The sequence below is a fragment of the Dermacentor albipictus genome, chromosome 8 (assembly GCF_038994185.2).
Source record: "Dermacentor albipictus isolate Rhodes 1998 colony chromosome 8, USDA_Dalb.pri_finalv2, whole genome shotgun sequence".
In the NCBI taxonomy this organism is placed as follows: Eukaryota; Metazoa; Arthropoda; class Arachnida; order Ixodida; family Ixodidae; genus Dermacentor; species Dermacentor albipictus.
The window spans coordinates 56,744,077-56,766,254 of NC_091828.1; the positions used below are offsets into that span (position 1 = coordinate 56,744,077).

Here is a 22,178-nt window from a genome sequence, read left to right on the forward strand (position 1 = left end):
ATTAATTAAAAACTAAATTATGCGGCGTTACGTGCCAAAACCACTTTCTCATTATGAGGCACGCCGTAGTGGAGGACTGCGGAAATTTTGACCACCTGGGGTTCTTTAACGTGCACCTAAGTACACGGGCGTTTTCGCATTTCGCCTTCATCGAAATGCGGTCGCCGTGGCCGGGATTCGATCCCGCGACCTCGTGCTCAGCAGCCCACTACCATAGCCACTGAGCAACCACGGCGGGTGACAAATTGGATGAAAGGACGACCAAGAAGTTGCACCTTTGAAACATTGTGAGATGTACTTGCTTTGCAGGCAGCACGGGGATATTGAACTGGCGCTATTTATCATGCCCTCTTTTGCATTCATCTGGTCTTTAGGCATATTTCTTTTGTTCATTAGCATCGATGCTGTATGATTGCTTTGATTTCGTGAGATTGTGAATTTGTCGTTTAATATCAATATTGAAGTTTAATTCCTCTGTCCACGTATTGCATATTGGCACCATGGTATATTGGCATGTTGTCAAATTGGCATATTGAAATAAATGAACCCTTTTTCGTGGGAAAGGATTAAATCCTTGTTCGAATGCCCGAAATGCTACATTCCCTGATAAGCTTGGATATATTACAGCTGTTTAGTATGCCTTGTAAATTGAAGCGTAATGTTTCTCAAGATTGGTCATGGATTCCAATTTATCAAATCAGACTGCTCTCTTCTGCTTTTACTAGGTGTAGTGCATTGATGCGTTAGAGGTTAATACAGTGATAGAGAGGAATTTTTTCTCTTGGGGTTTCACTCACTGTAGTGCTATGTGCTCAGTGTTCTTTTAGTTGTTTATAGTATTGCAGTTTATCACAACATATAATGGTGGCTGAAAGTTGCTGAATAACTAGGCATTTGTTCCACACGCAAACTAAAATTGATTATGTTTGAGTACGGGCTAGTTGGTATTCCATGGTATCAATCGTCACTTACAGCGCATACATAGACGGAGGACAAACGTCGTACTTTTTTTGTCCTCCGTCTATGTATGCGCTGTAAGTGACGATTGATTATGTTGTCAGCTTCCATCTTAGCGCAGAGATAGTTTATTGACTACCCAGGCAGAGGTCACAGCAATTGCTGCAAAGGGTCCGGTCAAGTAACAGGAGGGTGTTTCACCAACTCTTGCGGTGGTAGTCATGTAGACCATCATTTTCAGTCTTCAGATGACTACCAGAGGAAAGGTCATTGTTGCTGTTCCTAAGGGGTTCCGCTGACTACCAAGGGGTACTTGCATGAACCACTTAGGTTTGTCGCATCAATCCCTGCTTTGGTAGTAATACATACACCTGAGTAGTTCTTGCGGGAGAGTCACCGGTACTATGAGGGTGTCGCCGGTGCTGTATTTGCAAGAGAGTACGTGTTACTTTCCCCAAAAGTCATCATATGTGCGACGAGCAGATACACCTCGAAAAGATTCGGTTGAGACTATCTTTTTTTTAAGAGTGTGGGGATGGCAAACCCCAGTATTGCAATACAGGACACTGCAATGCGCCGATGAGCTCTAGCATAATGTTAGAGTTGGCTGAGCGATGCATCTAAGGAACGGATGAATGATGAGTTGCGTCATAACTCCTTCCCATGGGTAGAATAAAACTCGTGGAATAAATGGTGTTGCACGTTGGGTCAAAAAAAAAGAAATAAAGGTTCAATCATAACGCAAACTCTGCACTGAGAATTTTTCTTTTTTTTTCCTTTCTGGCATCCAAAGTACTAGGTCATCCATCTTTGATTACCGTCTCCTAGCTTGCACACAGTGCATATCGGTGCATGGTCCCGAACTTTACTGCGCCGTACAATAACGTGCGTACTTGCCGGTCGTGTTTCAAAATGAAGCGCACCAAATGCCGCGAACATCTTAACGTAAGCATTGATAACAAATGAACAGTGCAGATTGTGCTAATCGTGGTGTCTCAATGAATTCATAGTTATTGACAGAGATGAGATATTTTGAACTAATATGAGGTGCCTGAAATCTTGCGGGACTACTGTGCAATCCACGAAAGCCCTTTCACCTTTAGGTTGTTTCTGGCATTCAAAAGTTTCTTCTGGCCGTAGTACTTGGATGTATAGGTCACCAATTCTTTTTGAGGCCTTTTATTGGTAAATGTAAATGCAATTAGGGTCAATATACTATTCGCTGCGTTTTGGCACTTACTGATAGTGTGCACCGGCACTTCAGGGGCGCAAGTACGTTTACATGGGCACGCATGCGCCGCGCTTTGTTCACCTAAACATGTATGTTGCATTATAGATTGAAAACGCTGACACCAAACAATGTAAAAAAATGCAACTACATGCATATATTTCCACAAATCATCAACGTCACAAGGCCGGTGTATTCGGCCGGTTGCGACTGGAAGAGAGGGTGCCAAAACATATATTTAAATATACGACCGTTATGGCAGCTTTTGGCAGAAAGCTATAGCTCTCACGCATTGTAGGTTCCTTCATAACGCCTACAATTTGCGCGTTCAATAACACATTGGTAAATGAAACTCTGTGAGAAAAACGTTCGCTCAGATTGCATGCATAGCTTCCCTGGCAAAAAAAAAAGTGGGTGTCAGTATAACACAAATGCGAAATCTGTCTGTTTCATGTAGAACAGCGCAGCGACTGTAGTATTACTAGTGAAACGTCCATAAGTGGAGAGCATTTCCGCATTCTAACGGATCCTTTTTACGTATTTTCGAAAACGACATATTTCCGCATTTCTACTTGCAGTTGATCCGTATAATGATGAAACATTTTCTACAGTTCAATGTGTACACGCGCAACGCTGATTCGAGCAGTGTAAGCCAGAACGCCGCCCTGACTCTACAAGAGCCCGGCGGCGATAGCCTGTTGAGCGAAGCGTCACAATGCGCCTACTTTCGCTTTTTCAGCCAAACGAATTTCACGTTTCACGACATCTAATCCTACACGCTTTGGCTGCGCATACGCCCCCTATAGAGGGACAGCCTGACCACGCCTACGGTGACAGCGTAAATGCGGGTCGAGCGTGGGTATATCTGCTGTCTCGGTATTCCTTTCCTGCTGACACTTGTTTGATAAATTTGTGGGCTGCGATGTCTCACGTGCAGGGACACGTGCACACGTTTTACAATAGAATTTAGCCCAAGTGCTAAAGGGAAATAGCATGCTAAAGGCATGCGTAACGGTTCAGTGACGCATGCGTCCGAAAGAAAATCGTTTGAAAACGTTTCAGGTCTACCTGCATCAATGCGAAAAGATTTTCGTAGAGCTAAAATGGCGCACGTGCAATGATATCATTGTATTATGTTATCAGCATGTTATCATTAATGCTATCATTGTATTCATTGTCGTGACCGTCTACTTTGATCGCGTCATTGTGATGGCGTCAGGCGTGCGCGTTTCACGGAGAAGCTGGATATGGTTAGGGTACGTTAGGATATGTTTTGTGTTTGTGCGTCGAGAACAAAGAGGAAAAGGTGAGCGTGAGTTCATGGCGAAGATAATGCAATACGGGTCAACCGCACTGCGGTGTTGAAGCAGGCTTCAAGTACTCCGCTTCTAATAATAGTAAAAAAAAAACATTTCAGAAGTTGTATAGCTCAACATTTTGACGAGATCCACAGAAGAGAAACACACCACGGTGCGCTACTTCCTACTCTCGTTTTATTCCCTTGTTAGTGGAATAAATACAGGAAGATACCCAAAGTGGAGACCGACAAAACATTTTACAAACAGGGCCATCCACCAATGCCAAGCCGGCTTTGTCAGGGATCATTTTCGCTGCACTAGACATCACAAAAAGAACGAGGATACAAAATTTCAGATTGGCGCGTGAGGAAATCCACTTCTTTTGCACTACGGCAGACGCAATCCAGTTTCTAATATGCTGTACAAACATCCCCAGTCTTCAACCTTGACAAGTGAAAATGAATAATAATAAAACAAATACATCAATCCAGACGCCGTGTTTCAATTTGATGAGCATACTGGAATTGTTTGTGAATAGCACATGCACTCACGAGTGGTAAGCATTGCCCTATACGCGTTTGACAAATTGAATGTGGAACTATACACCCTGGACTCGCAAGAGGACAATGCCACCAGCCCTGGGAATGTCTGTGACATATAGAAGAAAGCCGGAATTGTGATATCCACTGTGTATATACTCCAGAGACTCCCAAGTGTGTTATCCTGAAGTACATCACCACGACGTTTGCCTGGGTTAGGCGTGATGACACACTACCCCCGTGATCATCGTTAGAGACTACGTCAATTTCAGTATGGACATTTCAAAACAAGGCAACAAAGGATTCACTCAGTTTGTGCTAGAAGACTTGGGTTTGAAGTGCCACACCAGTCCAACTACGGCCGCGCAGAGGTTTAACTTTGGTTAGGGTTCAGCCTAATGCTTTAACCGAACCAACCATGTATATCACAATAATCACGAAGCTATTGTCGCCACCATTACCAAATGATGAATAGAAATACATGTTTAACCCTTTCTGATATGCTACAGCTTCGCTAGTTATACACCTTCACAGAGTGGAATGGACTCTCAATTTTATTCTTAATATCATTTCCAGCGCCACCATTTCTAGGCGGCAATAGACTGGCTTGGCTCAAGACTCTCGAAGCGAAGCGCCTCGGACCATGGCAGTGGGCGCCGCTGCCGTAAATGAAGTCGACAGATCTGTGTGGCCGTTCATATACTTAGTGCGCATCTTCATGTTTCCTTGTATCTGTGTATTTTGTTCTTTCTCTGTATTCACCCCTTCTGCCCCTTTCCTCACTTAAGTGGGTCTGTACGACTGATCCCCACCACCCCCAACCTTCCTCGCTTCTCTCTACCACAAAACGTTTTCACTGCTCACTGCAACAATGAAGTTTCAACGACGCTGAGACATCTCACCCCTGCAGCAGTATAGTAACTTGGAAAAGAAACTTACCTCCTATTCTCACTTGTGAAGTCACTGCCAACAATCACAAATGATATGCCTATTAGGGTCACTTAATCGTGCAGAATGCGTCAATGTTTCGTATTGTATAGGTGGAAGATTAAAGGAACATACAAGCGCAATTGTATTGGATTTTTACCCTGTCATCACATGTTCTTCAGTGCAGCTATCCAGGCTTCAAATTCTGTTGCTGAGATGCGTTTTGCTCGTAGTGTAAGAATGCGTGTACAGATGCAGCATTCATGTTTTCAAATATATTAGAAACAGATCGCATTTTCTTGTACTAGCTAAGCGTTTAAATTAAAAAAAAAGGAATTCACGCGTGAATTCCGATCGCTGATTATAAGACACAAGAAGCATTAAGGTTATTCCGTACTTCTATAAGGTTTCCCACGGGCTCAATATAATGTCCCGAAATTCTGTGTTTAGTTTAGTTTAGTGGCAGGTGTCTGTCTGGAGAATTTACTTTGCCACAGCGGGCTCGAACACTGGATAGTCTTTGAAGTACCAGACGAGGCACTGACGTACTATCGCTATGGTTTCGGCGCGAAATAAAAAAATGTAATTTGATATCCATTATTCTACAACAGCGCCGATATTTCCATGAAATTATTAGAATAGCTTTTCAGGCATACTATATCATTATATGGGACGATCACCTTCAAGTTTTGCAGAATTATACAATCGCCTGTTTCTGATAGCATAATTATTGTTTTTTAACTTGGCTAGTCGAAGAGGCAGACCTCACTAGCACGATAAAACGAAATACATTATGAACTAATTAAAGAACAGTACTATTAAACTTTATCACTAATTACTTTGCGGCCGATATTGCCATTTCGGTGAATTTGGAAGACGTAAGCATTTGAAATAAATTTCTAGGATAACACAAGTTTCGAGATGTTATTTCCCAAAGTGTGGGATGAATTGCATAGGCTGTACACTTGCTTTTCTGCTTCAATGCATAAAAAAAGTTTTACGAAAGAAGTACGTTGAACAATCGTGCATCTTTACAGCGAGTTAGATTAGAGGCTAATATCTCTAAACTGCTGGCATTTTGAAAATTAATTTGAATTGGATACACCTTGCAAACTTATTGTGTCCTAGGGAAGTGTAGACTTCCTACCAGAGGAGGGTTAACCGGGAACAGTCGGCATGACGAAGCTGTTACTGGTTCTGGCCTCCTAAAGTAAGGAGCCTGATTGCCGGGGGGTCAGCAAGGAAGATTAGCTTTCTTCACCCGATTCCTTACTCCTTTAGACTTGGATAAGGTTCGCATACTACTATTATTACTACTAATTAACGAATCGATTCAATTGCCGAGTGGATGTCATAGGGGCTCCGGTGTTTTCGTGGCGTCAATAAGTGTAGAGCTATGAGCGAGAGCACCGTTGACTTCGACAGGGTGTTAGAGAAAGCCGACTTAATTTGCTCCATAAGAAGATGCAGAGAACCTACTGTGGGAATAAATTAGCTCGAGAGCCATGAATAGGGCGCGTACAACATTGCAGTTGTGTCGAATCGTTTCAGCGAGCTCTTGCCGGTGGGGAATACGTAAGGGCTTTGGCAATGACTGAGGGCAGTTGCACTTTGTATGTTATTGAGTCATGACTCAAAGCAGGCGGGTTGAATATCGAGACCCATTAAGCTTGATAGTGATGAATCTCTATGGCTTCAATATACGCATTTTGCAGAATCCTCTAGTGCAGAAAGCGACACCTGCCAGCTTGGTTGATGAAAACATTGAGGTGTGGAGCAAAAGGCCACGCATATTCGACGTTGCCGTTCTTAATGCAGCAGTGCCACGATGCGACAGGAACAGTGAGGCAAAAACATTATTAATTCGAATGCCCCCTTTACTTATAAGCGCAGTTAGGGAGCGAGATTCCTAAACTTGTGTTATTAGTGCCCAGGAATAGATCTGAAATGTTACCTGAACAGTAATGGCCATAATTGGGCAGTTAACGAAAGTAATCTAAAAGAAATGTTTTGTCGAGGCACTTATGTGGACAACGTGTTATAATTCAGCTAACATCGCATTGTCTCGGCAAGCCGTTCTCATTTCCTCCACTAATTCCTACACGTCACCGAATGGCGCAGTCAAATCTGAGAAATCCTGTACGTCACAAAATTGGAAGGTATGTCTCGTAATTTCATTTTTATTTTTCGTGTTGTGCGTTTTATTCTCAACTATTGTACATAGGCTAGTCCATTACGAAATCCAATAATGCCTAAAGGTAACAATCAATAAGCAGATATGAAACTTTAAAGTCGTCTCTAACGCGGGAAGCATTAGTAAATAAGAAAATTGGTGACCAAACTCTTGTGCCGGTAATATTGTGGTATATATACTGATTCAAGAGGTGAACAATACATTGTGCTGCGCGAAGCAGAAGAATAAAACTAATTTCTAAACACACGGCCCGAATTCAAACAATCACTGCATATAATATTACACCATTTCAATATTATTTCAAGTGGCATAAACAGTGCACATCACTGCACGCGTGTTCATTCCAACTTTATCCGCTTAACGCGCAATTTTATAGGCACTGCTGGATTAATAATCACATGATCCACAAATACCGGGAGCGGGTCCTGGATGTCTTCAGTGAGAGAAATCTCGAAATTTGTTATTATTCTATAAAGCGCCGTCTTTACCGTCACCATTCCTAGCCTGCTCGCCACACACATCCTGGGCCCAAGGCCGAAGGGGAAGTAGCTGCAGGCCACAATGTCTCGCTGTGCTGGCGAGAAGCGGTCCGGTATAAAGCGGTTTGGTTCAGACCAGATCTCTGGGTTCCTGCGGATGTGCCACGTTGGCGCAAAAACGCCCGTTCCCTCTGGAATGAATCGGCCCAGTATGGTGGTGTCCGCGACACACTCCCGCATTATGGCGACCGGAATTGCCGGGTACAAGCGCATCCCTTCTCGAACGACCATGTCGAGGCGCTCGAGCAGCATGACATCTTCTTCATCGAGCTCCATCTTTTCGCTTCGCTGATGTGACGAGACCTTTGGCATATCTGTTCGCTCGGCAGGTTTTGTTTCCAAAGCTTCGTGCTCGTAATTCTGGCTTGCATTTGTCGGGTTATCCGAGCTATGCGAGCGTGAAGAGACAGGAACATTATCTCTTGGTTGACATCGCTTCTGTTCGAGTCCTTGCTTTTCTTCAAAATTGATTATGCCACATTCCATATTAGAGTTTTTGTGACGACGGAGCACTCTGTGAATTTCAGCTCGCACTTTTTGCTGCTCTTCCGGGTGCTTTGGGAGAAGGTACAGCAGAAAAGCCAGAGAGGCAGAAGTTGTCTCGAGGCCAGCCATCAGAAGCACTACGATGTTGCATAACAATTTGTGGTCATCGATAAGACGCGCGCTAGTGCGTGCTGTGGGTAGAAAATTTCCAACGCCTTTTTGAGCATCGAGAATGTGCTGGATCACATCATCTTTTCGCTCAGTTTCGGGTGGTGTGGGTAGAAAATGTCCAACGCCTTCTTGAGCATCGAGAATGTGTTTTAGCACATCACCTTTTCGCTCCGTTTCATCCCTCCTGCGTTTGTTTATAGTAATCAACGCATGGTCCATGACCTTCTGCACTGCTTTGCAGAAATATGTAAACGGATAGAGGCACTGAAGAATGCTACGGAGGCCGGGATACGTAAATGCGCCCTCAAACAACGCGTTGTCCGCTTCTTGGAATATCGCATTGAGTGAGCTGAGTACTGGGTCATAACTCTTCGTTCTCCGGTCTGCCTGTAAGAAAAAAACATTGCTCTATCTAAGTTGTACAATCAAAGACAATACTTATGTAAGTGATACGCTGTCCAGGTGGTGGTACGTAAACGCCTGCCAACAACCTCCACTCTGTCTTTATTGGTTTCGGGTTACAAAACGCAACGCCCTACTGTTGAATGCAAATCGACGCAATATATTGTGTCGCCTGAGCTGCGCTGCGTTTGAAATTTTGACACATATTGCACGTGTGAGGCTTTGTAGCATTCGTTCCTTCTCGAAAGAAGGAACGTACTCCGCTGAATGTGTACATTGCGTGCAAGAAGCAGACGCAGTTCTGCTGCGATGGTGCTTTGGATTATGCACAGCGGTAGTCACACGATGTCAAGGAGCAACGGAGAACTGCTGCAATTTGTGCCTATTCGCCTAAAGAGCCTCAAATGAGAAACGCGGCCCCTTGGCAATTATAAAATAAACTAATAGAACTAATGAATAAATGTGCAGCTAACCTTGGCATTGTGACAGTGTCTGACCATTTCTGGAACTTGTTGACACTAGCTGCCTTAGCCAGCCGGCAACAACCAGGCTCATGCAGATAATGCAGGTTTTCCAACAGGGATCACGGGTAAATCACGCGATTGAGTGTTTTCACATTTTAGTTCACGTGGAAGCATTTTGTTTATAAAGAGGAAGGAAGGAGAACAATGCGGCCGCAAGAGTTCGGTTTGTTTGTCACTCACTTGTTTACAGCAATGTATCATGTCACAGCGGATAATTAAACTCTACATTTTTATCTGCATTCTCCTTTGGGCTTCGCTTCAGGATCCATCGCTGAGGAGGCTCACAAGATTCACAAGAACAAGATAATCTCTCCGCACACCATCACGTGGTTTCCGGCTCACCTCGACCCCCAGCTTGACTCGTTTCCCAATCTTAATGACATTGCCCACTCCCAAGCGCGCGCACTAACCCACCGCGCGGGAGCAAGATTGAGCTCAGACTCTGGGGTTCTCGAGTTTCGGGACACTCTCACTACTTTCAGTATAAATTACTACGCACTATCACCTGGGTAGGAGGACTTATCCTCCCCCTCACTGCAAACTGGCTAGACATCTGGCGTCCACTTTACGCATGCTTGAGACGCAGTGCTATCCGAACCTGGCCCTTTTCCACATGATCACTCCAGAGGCTTTCAGCTCTACTTGCCCCGACTGTGGGGCTGTTAGCAATCTCGCACACATGCTCTGGCGATGCCCCTCGTTACAGGGGCCCAATCGCATCACAGAACAAGAATGGAGCTCTGCCATCCGGAGCTCAGAATATGCACATCAAACTTGGGCTGTCCAGAGAGCCCACGATGCGGCGGTTAGGCTCGGCCTACCAGTCCCCACGTGGGAGCGGCCCGCAGCTCTGCCCTAGGGCAAAGCGTCTCAGGAGCTTGCTATTAAAGTTCTTTGTCTGTCTGTCCTAACTTTATGCTGTAACTAGCTATCTGCACAACGTCGGTCAATATCGTGCCGCTTGTCTCGGCAGCAACGTGTTCTAGAGCAATTGATATATCACTTTACAAGGCCGCAGTACCCTGGAAAGCACTGAACTTTATGTTCGCTGACAACAGAGTGGTCGTAAAGAAACACCTGACTAGCCCATGAAAAAGTTATTGAACTATAAGGTGTATACTCATCAAATAGAATGGAACTATCTGTCAGTAACTGGAACAAGGGTTCGCAGAAATACTTCATCGGAAGAAATCAACGACGCAAGCAGAGTGTACTACATACCTCACCTTGCGCATTTAAGGTTTGAAAGCCTTTCTACCAGAGTTAGAGCCCTTTCTGACGCCTCTTCTTAATGATCGATGCAGATGTATATTTCTTAACGAAGCTCTAGAACCAAAACCAAACTTAATCCCAGAATTATGCAGGTATTTGCAAATATCAAAACGAACCGTTTTGAAATGAGTGCAGACGTTGAGAAGACATTCCTGCAAATTTCGGTGCAACTGACCGATGCGATGCCCTCCGACTATGGTGGTATGAACTCCTACCAAAGATTCAAAGCCTACGACAGAAATTTGTAAAATGACACGGGTGCCTGTCCGTAACACAGATACAGCAACAAGCTGTATCTTTCTGCTCGCAGAAACAGCGCGTCACCATTTCTCCACGGCCTGACATTATCCACAAAAAACAACCAGTGCAAGCCGCCACCGCCTCCTGAATACTGACGCACTGGAGATTCTTATCGACTTGAAGAAACAGTACTGCATTCTCCAAAGACGACCAATGATGAAATAGGTGCTAAAAAAATGTGCGACTGGCAATCGTTTCAACAGTCCTGCTACAACTGAGCCAGTAAGTCCTCTGCCTGGTGAATGGGTAACTCAAGCACCTTGTTTGGATGTTACAGGTGCCGGCTTCTCAGAACCACGGAAATCATACATCAATTTCACATGTGCAATTACCCATGCAACACACGTTGAACTGGTGACAGAAAAGTCAACCACAAACTTCCGGTTCATGTATAGTCCATCGAGTAAGAGGAGTCCATCGACCCATCTTTTGTAACAACGCTATGACATCGCAGCACACTTCTAAAGATCTAAGGAGATGGCGGACAACAATACAAATTCATTTAGAGCTTATTCGCAAGCTACCTAATCAGCTTGAAGTTTAAAACTGAGGAGGCTGCTTGCTCGGACGGATTGTGGGAACGAGTGGTTACGGCAACCGCACTTCATCAATACTTCTTTTTGGGCAAGTTGGTTTACCTTGAAACATATAGGTAACAGCGCAAACAGGAGACCACAAGAAAGGAGACACGTACACACCACGCTTTTCTGTTCGTGTCTCCCTTCTTCTAGCTGTCTGTTTGCGCTGTTACCCATAGGTTTCAAGCCGCACTTCAATGAGGGCGAAATGCGAAGACACCAGTGTACATAGATCTAGGTACACATTAAAGATTCTTTGGTGTAAAACATTATTCCGGGTGTCTCCAGTACAGCATTCATCATAATGAAATCGTCGTTTTGGCATGTAAAACCGCATAATTAAAATTTTTAACGGATTGTTCAACCTGTGAAGCCGTTAAAGCATGTCTTCAGAAACGTTCCTGCAACTTCTAAAAGATCACAATAATGCTAAAACCTTCGGGCTGTCATCAACTATCAATGCCTGACCTATGTCTACACAGATGTGAAAGAACCCGAACCTGCACTGACGTCTCACTTTCTTGTACGAAACGATTCAATGCTCTTTCTATCAGCGGTTCCGCTAGAGCCGTGGCTGAGCGACTTTATCAACTCACTCGTTGCCAGTGCTACGGCGAAAGGATGGCCGAACAGTTTTGCCATTGTTGGCAGCATGACTATGTGATGAGTCTCCCACGAGCACTTTTCACTGTGCCGCGTCCGTCAGGCGCACTAAGACAGGAACTCGCCTTCTGGTTCACGAACATCATGTACCGCGGTGGAGAAATGGACGAAGTTATCAATTGACAAGATGAAAAGATCAGATACAGAAAGGTGCGAATGCCGAATAGAACAACCTTCAGAAAACCACTTCAACTGTTGTGCTCAATCGAATACACTAACCCAGGGGTAGGCAACCTGCGGCACGGGGGCCACATGCGGCTCCCGGCACGCCGTCATTTGTCGCTTCCTATCTGAAGGCCAACATGGCAGTGTAGACGCCAAATCGGGTGAGACAGGAACAAAAAAGATCGTTTCCAGTAAGCATTGTACCCCATCTTCACACTTAGCCAGATAACGTGTTCACGTCCGTTCTTTGCACAGGTCCAAAGAAGGGGAAGAAAGATTCTTCGTGGAAATACTGCTTCAGGCAAGGGCCTTCATCGAAGTATCTCCAATTGTATGTGAAGGGTTACTCCTCCCCTCACCCTCCCAACACAATGGGCAACTCTGCCTCAGGTGACGGTGAAGTGGCTCGAGTTTTGTGTCGACACGCCACTTGTCCGCAGACAAGATAGTGTGAGAACAAGCCCTCAACAGCTTCGCTGTAAACAGTTCGCGGCATCTCTAGGTGTCTCGTCTTCCCGCGCGCAGCCAACGCGTGATGGTGCCGCCGCCCGGTGAAAGTGGCGGAAACTAGGCACGCGAGCGGTTGGAACGAGCATCAACAGCTGACGCTGTCCCACTGCTGGAACGTTCTTTGTGACTGACGTTAGTAGCGCTCGGTTTGATTGGTGTTTGCAAAAGCAGAAAGGTGCACTTTTTTCTGTTGCGTCTGTGCGATTTGAAAGGCGGCTTTGCAAAGAATATTGTGATCAATTCGTCATTTGCATGCTAGTATTAGCTTTTCTAATTCTAATTCTTTTTTCAACGTGTTTTTCTCGGCGACATGTTCCTGTCTAAGGGTGGGATGAAGAGAAAAATTATTTCGGAATGTCGGATATTTCTAGATCGGTGGACGGATGATTACATCTTTGGTGAGTTAGAGAATAAGACGCTCTGGCAGGGCTATAAAGAAGATATTTCGGTATTCAAAGCGTACAATTTACACCGGCGCTAGCAAACTCATAATCGCGAGACGTACCACCCCTTGATGTCACAAGCAAGGACCGAGAGAATTGAAGAAAGGCCTGTCCATGCAGCAAGACATCTTTGAGAAGAACGTTCAGTAAAAGGTGACTTGTTCGGGCCAGTTACACCTTCGCCAAACTGATTGCAGAGAATGGGCGACCTTCTACAGATGGAGAGTTTGTTAAGAGATGCCTATTGACTATCGCTAACTATCTTTGTCTGGAAAAGAAAAACTTGTTCAAGGAACTTAGTCTACCTGTCGGAGGGTCACCAGGTGAATTGAAGACATGGGCCAACAGTCGTTGCGTAATTTGAAAAATAGAGCAAGACCTCTCCAGCACTTCTGATGAAAGGAATGATGTCTGTCACGCAGCTGAGTTACTCATTTTTGTTCCAGGAGTTGGTGCTAAGTTTGAAGTGACAGAGGAGCTAGCTGCTCCTCAAAGCCTGAAGGGCACAACAACCGGTGAAGATATATCTAACGAGGTACAAAAATGCTTAGAAAGGGTCAGATAAACTGGAAGGAACTCAAAAGTGTGACCACTGATGGTGCGAGAAATATGGTCGGTTGTAAAGCTGGTGTCATTGGACGCATTACCTCTGAAATGGCCCGCCTGGGTCTTAGTGCCCCTATTCACTTGCATTCTATTATTCACAAAGAATGCTTGTCTACGAAAGTGACGCGTTCCGAGTCAGTAATGAAGGTTGTTGTTTCTACCGCAAAAGTCAATCGCAGTCACGGCTTGAACGATCTAGAGTTTCAGCAGTTCTTGTCCAACACGGATGCTGATTATGGGGATATCTTGTATCACAGTGAAGTTCATTGGCTAAGCAGTGGAGAAGTTTTGCAGCGCTTTTATGAGCTCCGTGAGGATGTCTCAGCGTTTCTTCGTGGAAAAGGCAAACCACTGCAGGAGCTTCACGCTGATAATTAGGTCGGGTAGTTGGTTCTCCTGGCTGATGTTACACATCACCTTAATGAGCTCAGTCTAAAATTGCATGGAAAAGGGAAACTCGTGTCCGGCATGCACGCAGACGTTAAGGCTTTTGAGCTGAAACTCCACCTTTTCCAACAGAAGGCTAGTGAGTCTAACTTCTCCAAAAACATTCGAGTTGCATCTGAATCTTTCAGAATCATGTTAAGGTGGATCTCGGGGAGATCCCAAATATGTACCAGTTGGAACTGGCTAATCTGCACACAGACGATGAGCTCAAAGACGCATTTGATGCGAAAGTCATTGTGGAGTTTTACGCTGGCTTTAAAGACACAATGTTTTCGAGTTTAAGAGAATTAGCAGCAGCCATGATAACAGTGTTAGACAGCACATACGTCTGCGATCAGGCTTTCTCGAGAATGAAGTTCATCAAATCAAACTTGCGTTCCCGACTAACCGATGAACACCTACACGACTTTCTGTGTCTGTCGGTGAGCAACCTTGATGTGGATATTTGCGAGTTCGGTAAGCTTGTTCAGCACCAAAAGTCGCATTCAATGAGTTTTCTTTCCTTTTTTTGCTTGTAACCTATATTTGCAAATTGTAACCTTGTGACATGCGTGCTGAAAATAAACATGATTTCTATTTCAGGTTCGCACATTAGCGTCAATTCGCCCAATTTTCTCTCTTTGCCTGCAAAGCTACACCCCCCCCCCCCCCCCCCGGTGTGCCGTCTAGGCCCGCGGTGTCAGCTTCATGCAATTCGGCCCTGCGTCTCAAAAGGTTGCCGACCCCTGCACTAACCAATTACCTGGAGTTAATTCCGCGGGTAGGATAACGAAACTGCAATCATCAGGCTCATTTATCGCGTCAAGTGGCAACCCGGCACTCCTCAGAACACAATCAACAACTGCTATTTCTATCAAAAAATGTGCAGAAACACTACTCAAGTTGTCTAAGTATGCGTAAGCATACACCCAATTTCCGCTGGCGAATCCCCAAATTTCAAGTTGCACCGACCCCAAATTTAAGTTGACCGACCCGCACATATCAAGTAGGTCAAATTTCAAAGTTCATGTTGGGCCACCTCTTAACTTCAAGTTGGCCCTCCTCCGAATTTCAGTTGGGCCACACCTAAATTGCAAGTAGGCCCACAACCAAATTTCAAGTTGGCCGACCCCCAAGTTTGAAGTATGTCCACCCCCAAATAATATTTGGCCCATCGCAACTATGAACTTCCCGAAGCATTTTCTATGAAGCCCTATCTATCCCAATGGTAATGTGTAAACTTGATCATAAGGTTATGCTTTCTGATCCATATTTTCTGGCTTGAATTGGTACTTATTGCTTATCCAGCTAGCAATGACCTACGCTTACACTATTATAACTGTGAAATACTTAACTTTGCAAATTCCGCACTTTTGTACAGATAAAAGGCGTTACACTTTGCGCGTCAGAGCTCTTGTTGGGGTACTCTCCAAAGAATGCCTACGCATTATTACCATTAGTTAGTTTGTTCATTTTGAACGGAGCAGCCGGTGTTCACCTGCCATAGTTTGCACAATTAACGAGAGTTAAGGCCAGAGAATATCGCAGCAGTTGTAGCACTGCTTATTTGCGAGCACGTTCTCTTGTCAGATTCCTATACCTTCGGAAGATTGTTTTGATCGGACCTTATCATATATATATATATATATATATATATATATATATATATATATATATATATATATATATATATATATATATATATATATATATATATATATATATATATATATATATATACAGCGCCATTCATACCCACCTCCAGTCCAAGCAATGTCTTGGTGATCATCTCCAATACCATGCCGCGGCTTGCTTCGTGGGCGTCGACAATGTCGCCGAAACGCGCAGCTTCGTCGAATTTCTGCACAAGGCCTGCCATGCTGCCGTCGATAATGTCAAATACTTTCTTTACTTTCCCAGAGGTGAAACACGCGTTGAATACTGAGCGTACTTCCCGCCACTTCTCCCCTGCAAGAAGCAGATCGACATTCAATCGCGACACAGCACGCCTGCAGTCGTTGCTTAAGGTTGGATTTCAAACTTATCCGCAAAATGCGTCATAGCGAGCAAACATCATGTACAGAAGCTTAAAAAAATGCATATTTCGAGCCGAGGTACACAACTGGCTACATTGTTAGGCTACCAAATTACAGGTGGCGGTTCAATCCCGGCCGCGGAAGCTGCAGTTATGAAGACAAAACGCGTAAACGCAGCTGCACATAGATTTATAAGCACGTGAACAAACTCCAGGGTAGTCAAAATGAATCCGGCATCACGCACTACGGTATGCCTCATCAAGTAATTGTGGTTTTGGAGCAAACGCCCGGACTTGAGCTTTGCATAGTCACATCTGTATGGCAGCGCGAAGCTATGGTACCGAGAAGTCTAGCTGTCTAGCCAAATAGACACCTCGGGCTGCTTGGTATCGCGCCGCGCAAACCACTCCGACACTGCCTACATGATATGGGTACGCGTCCATTCTCAGCATTCCCAGAATGGATGTGTCAGGGTGACAAAGGGGCATAAACAGTAAGTAAACGAAAGCGATAGCGCCGGCTCCATCAAGAGACTAAGCCTCGTGTCACTTTCGTGGCATGAATAAAATAATGCTTCCATATATATAAAAGAAGCAGGCTTAACCATAGGCCCCGATTTTTATTAGTCATATCATACGCAGCCAACATACACTAACACCAAGGCCAACAGGGGCGAAATTACTTGTGCTTAATAAATGAAATAAAGAAACGATAAATGAATGGAAATGAAAGTGGATGGGAAAACAACTTGCCGCAGGTGGAGAACGATCGCACATGCGAGGTTGTGTTGTCCTTCGTGTCAGAGTTTGTTGGCGTCGTGTGATATGGCTATATATATATATATATACATGGAGACCGTACGAATAAAGTGTTATTGGTGACTATGCCCCTACAGTAGGGTTGTAGAAATGAATTCTTCTCTCTTGAGAGTTCTGGAATGAAACATCTATAACATTGCGGTATATGTGGATGTGTAGAAAATAATATTTCGTTTATTTTTTTAGCAGTTTGGGACCCCAAAACAAAAATACGACATGGCAGCAACAATAATACGAACATGACACACCTCCTTAAGGTCATGCTGCAGTAATATAACTCCAGTGATGCACACAATGAAAACTTCAAGTGGTCAACTGCAGTAAAATAATTGTGTCGTCTTTCATCGCCAGCGTAAAAGATATAAATGCGAACGCGAAGCATTGTCTGGGAACAGAGGAAAAACGAGCGCGGAGAGGTTACTATAAGACGAGGCTGTCTGGAAGCGGTACTAACCTCGTAAGAAAGGTAATCCATTTTTAAACGGTTCCACATCGATAGAATACATTGGCCGGTCCTGGAATACCTTGGCAGCCTTGATGAAGCATTCTTTGATGATCTCGACATCAGTGACAACCATGAAGGGCTTGTCGCCAAAATATACACCAAACACCTTGCCATAGCGTTGAATCCACTGATCCATTACCTGCAGTTCGAAATGTAGTCGTTGGCTCACGTCACAAGAACAAGGCACGTTTTATTTAAGTACAAGAGAGAGAGAGAGTATGAAGGGAAGGAAATACAGGAGTACAGCAAGTAGTACCGGCTGGCTACCCTGTGCTGGGGAAAGTGCTAAAAATAATAAAATGTGACAGAAGAAACGAATAAAAAAACAAAGCGAGAAAAATTGACACAATATCGTGATGCTACACGCTACAATTTTCTAACTCTGTAGCACAATTCACAGGCTCTTATGAATTTGAGCAGAGAACTTAAGGCCTTGTGTGCCGAAACCCGTCTGGACCACTGTTTTAGTTTCGACAGCCCTGCTTACGACAACTGTGGCTGCAAGGACACGATCAAGCACCTTCTCTAAGACTGTCCCCGTAAGAATGTTTGAAGAAATGTGCTAGCACCCTTGCTCAAAAAACATGGTGATTTACGCACAATGTGGAAGAACGTAGCATACAAAGAAACTGCATGTTTTGCGATATGTGTCATTACCTTGCATCAAATATGATCGGAATTGGAGGCATAATTCGTCTGTTGAATCAGTAGGATCATTATGTGCGCAAACGGAGAACACGTTGCAGCATATGCGAATCACAGTGTGCATTAGAACAGGAAATTACAACTTCAAGTAAATACTACAAGACCCGGATTTCTCGGCTACTCGAAGAAATCATTAAGGTATGTCTCGTCAGGACAGTAGGACTAGAAGTCGAATGCCAAGTGAAGATCAACAGTCCCCAAACAATTAGGAAGCCCCGTAGAGGAGCGTGTGTTTTGACAGAGACGTAACTTCATAGAGTTGAAAACTGCTTTTCATGGCAGGGTTAAGGCTCAGTTTAATTCCTTGCAAGCTCTATTTGTTTGTGGGATAATTATGAAAGAAATAACCGTATTGATGATGCCTGTTCGAAACGCGGTTTGCAAATAGTATCTCCAGATAACAATTTCACTTTTCAATGTCTCAGAAGCACACATTATTAAGCGCAAATAATGTAAACCTATTACAAGTTGCAGGACATTTTTCTCCGTTCAAACCTCTAAAAATATTCACCATTAAAAATAAAGGTTGGGAGTCGTCAAGAAATGTTCGACGAATTTTGGTTACAGTTACTATCTCGCTGTTGTCTTACTGATGGATGGATGGATGGATGTTATGAGCGTCCCCTTTGGAACGGGGCGGTGGGTTGCGCCACGAAGCTCTTGCTACTATACTGCCTAATATTCTACCTAGGTTAAACAATGAAAAAAGAAAAAAAAACACTATGAACTACCACGCCCAAATTTTCTGATCCCCTATTGCGAACTGTGCTTTTGTACGTCTCCGTCTTTTGTCGTTTCCCTACTTTTCTTCCACCAATCCTCCAGTCGCCTCTTACTAATGTCTATTGCGGACATGTTTGCTTTACCACTGCTCCCTCTGAACCCAACGGCTTCAAGGAGGCCAGTGGTGCCTAAATCGACCGCTGGGTAGACGTCTTCACATTCTAATAAAACATTATCCGTAGTTTCCCTAGCTTTACCACAGCAAGCACACGCTTCTTCTTCCTTCTTATATCTCGCTTTATAGGTGCGTGTTCTAAGGCATCCTGATCTCGCTTCGAAAAGTAATGAGCTTCCCTTTGAGTTATCATAAATGGTTTCTTTCCTGATTTCGTTTTTTCCTCTTAAGTAGTTACTCATGGCAGGTTTCTTTTCCATTGCCGCCACCCATGAGATTAATTCAGCTTCTCTGATTTTCCGCTTGAAATTTGTTGTTGTGTTGTCCACCCTACAGGCCGCATACTTGCTGGTAAGCTTCCTAGTTCTTTTCCTCCACTGCGAATCAATGTTTTTCCTGTACAGATACCTGAACACTCTCCCAGCCCATTTACTTTCTTCCATATTCCTCAGCCGTTCTTCATACTCAATTTTACTGCGAGCTTCCCTCACTTCAAAACTAGTCCAGCCCATATCACCCAGCACAGCTTCATTTGTTGTCTTCCCGTGAGCGCCCAATGCGAGGCGACCCACTTACCTTTGGTTCCCGTCGAGTCCTGATTGTACCCCTGATTTATAGCAAACAACCGCATTTCCAAAAGTAAGTCAAGGAACCATTACCCCTTTCCACATACCTCGGAGGACCTCGTACCTATTGTATCCCCATAGCGCTCTGTGCTTCATTATGGCTGCATTTCTCTTCCCCTTTACTGTTACGGGTTTTTCCTGTGTTTCCATATATCCATTGCCTTCGTTTATCCATATACCAAGGTATTTATATTCTGTTACCCGAGGTATTTCTTGGCCCTGTATCCCCACTGTCTGTTCACTGTTTTCATTGAATACCATAACACATGACTTTCTAACACTAAACTTCAAACCTAAATCGCTGCCTTCCTGTCCACAGATATTAGCCAGATGTTGCAAATCACTTTGCTTGTTAGCTAGCAATACAATGTCGTCCGCATAAAATAAACCTGGGAGTTGCTGCTCTATTACTGTACCCGCCTGTTTGTATGAGAGATTAAACCCGATATTACTTCCTTCTAGCGCCCTCTCCATCCTCACCATGTACATCATAAACAACAGCGGGGATAAAGGGCACCCCTGCCTCAGTCCCTTGTTGATATGAACTTTCTCCTCGCTCCTCATCCCTTCCAATTCAACGCAAACGGTATTTTCTAGGTAAATCTCTCTCAAAAGCTGTATACAATCGTTACCTAAGCCTTCCCCTTCCAGGATATCCCACAACATGTTGCGGTCCACGTTGTCGTAGGCTCCTGTAATGTCTAAAAAGGCCACATACAACGGTCTGCTTTCTGCTTTTGATATTTCAATACACTGAGTAAGGACAAACAAGTTCTCATCCAAACGCCAACCTATTCTGAAGCCATTCTGAAGCTGTCCCAAAATTCCATTATTCTCTGTCCATGCTTGAAGCTTTAATTTGATTGCCTGCATTGCTAGCCTGTATATTACTGATGTAATGGTCAACGGTCTATACGAGTGAATTCTGTCTTTCTCCCCCTTTGCTTTATAAATCCAATTCATTCTACTTTGTTTTGTCGCCAACTGTCTGGTATTCGTCTATCTTTTAAAGTTCTTCCCACTGCTTTCACCAGAGCTTCCTTACTTTTTGGTCCTAGTCTAATGCCTAATCAGCCTAATCAGCCTAATCAGTCTAATCAGCCTAATGGGAACCTCGTCTAGCCCTGTGGCTGTACGCTTGGGAATTTTCTCTTCCGCTTTCTTCCAGTTTAAATTTGTTAGCACCAGCTGCTTTTCCCCTTGGGTCTCTTTCATGCTCTTTTTTTCAACAGGTACAACCTCGTCATTGCCTTGGAAAGATTCGGCTGTTGCTTTTCGGATGTAATTTATTGCCGCTTCTCCTTCGAGTCTTCGAGACTGGTAGCTGGTCCCCCCCATGGTCGTCTATTTTTTGACACAAAACAATTTCTTCTATTCATTATATTGCAATTCTAATCATCCAATCGTGAATCACACCAACCATGGCATGCCATATTTAGGTGTGACGTTGCCCTCCCGCTACAAACCGGCATTGGTGGATCTATATCACCACCAACTGGTTAGCGTGAGGCGCCCTCCTTGTAACTTCCAATTTTCTCGCACCCAGGTACCTGAGTTTTCAGAAATTGGCTGCACACAGTGAGAAAGAATTCTAGATTCTTTCTAGCCCAGGCAAGACATAAAGGGGCTCACTCGAATGCGATCTTGCTTGAGTTGTTTCCAGTTTCCCCATAGGAAATCCGGTTTGGGCCCCGGTACACCAAGCCTTTCAAATAGACCATGCCGGTGACGTCGCCGTATCACCCAAACGAAAGCGCTGGACAAAACTAGAATAAACGCCGCCTGCAGGAGCATAGCGCGTGTGGAAACCCTTTGGATGACTTGATCGGAAGGTGTCGGCAACTTGAGCCTAGAATATACAAAAAATAAACAATTTTACAACCACAGAAACCGTGAGAAATTGAGAATACAACTGAACACAACAAACTACTTGATGTAAGGAGCTGTGATTTAAACAGTGCGCGATGTACAGGTGCTATGCTACTCCGAATGTCTACGTATGGAGATTTTAATAAACATGATCTCTATGAATATACGCCTTGCCTTTATGTTCTCGCAGGCACGGGGCCTGCCTTCACCATAGGCCTGAGCCTATTTCACAAACAGAAATATATGCTCCTAATGCGGAATATAAGATCAACGTTCCTATACAAAAATGGATTCGCTTTTAATTTTTACGTGCAGACCAATAATCCTCAGTACCAAATAGGGCGGTAATATTCCCGCGGATACATGCTATAAACTCTGGTCAATTTGGGTGTATTGGCACCGATGTAAAGTGCGATGCTTCCGTGTTGATCTATATCCACCCTTTGTAGCAATTGCTATGACTGGGTGGATGTCCCATTTTCCCTTTGTTAAT

General features: G+C 44.2%; 2 protein-coding genes across 2 annotated transcripts in view; one reads left to right on the forward strand and one right to left on the reverse strand.

Moving 5' to 3' along the window:
- The window catches only part of LOC139049265 (uncharacterized), a 258,184-nt gene that overhangs the window by 25,286 nt on the left and 210,720 nt on the right, over positions 1-22,178 (forward strand). The gene's annotated exons all lie outside the window — the stretch shown is intronic.
- LOC139048437 (cytochrome P450 3A4-like) overlaps positions 7,259-22,178 on the reverse strand; it is a 69,547-nt gene continuing 54,627 nt past the window's right edge. Inside the window, exons 2-5 of the mRNA XM_070522827.1 lie at positions 21,449-21,665; positions 17,537-17,726; positions 15,988-16,196; positions 7,259-8,726 (exon numbers count right to left, since the gene is read on the reverse strand). Of these exons, the coding sequence (XP_070378928.1) occupies positions 7,482-8,726; positions 15,988-16,196; positions 17,537-17,726; positions 21,449-21,610 (1,806 nt within the window). The 5' untranslated portion in view covers positions 21,611-21,665 and the 3' untranslated portion in view covers positions 7,259-7,481. The remainder of the gene's footprint in view (positions 8,727-15,987; positions 16,197-17,536; positions 17,727-21,448; positions 21,666-22,178) is intronic.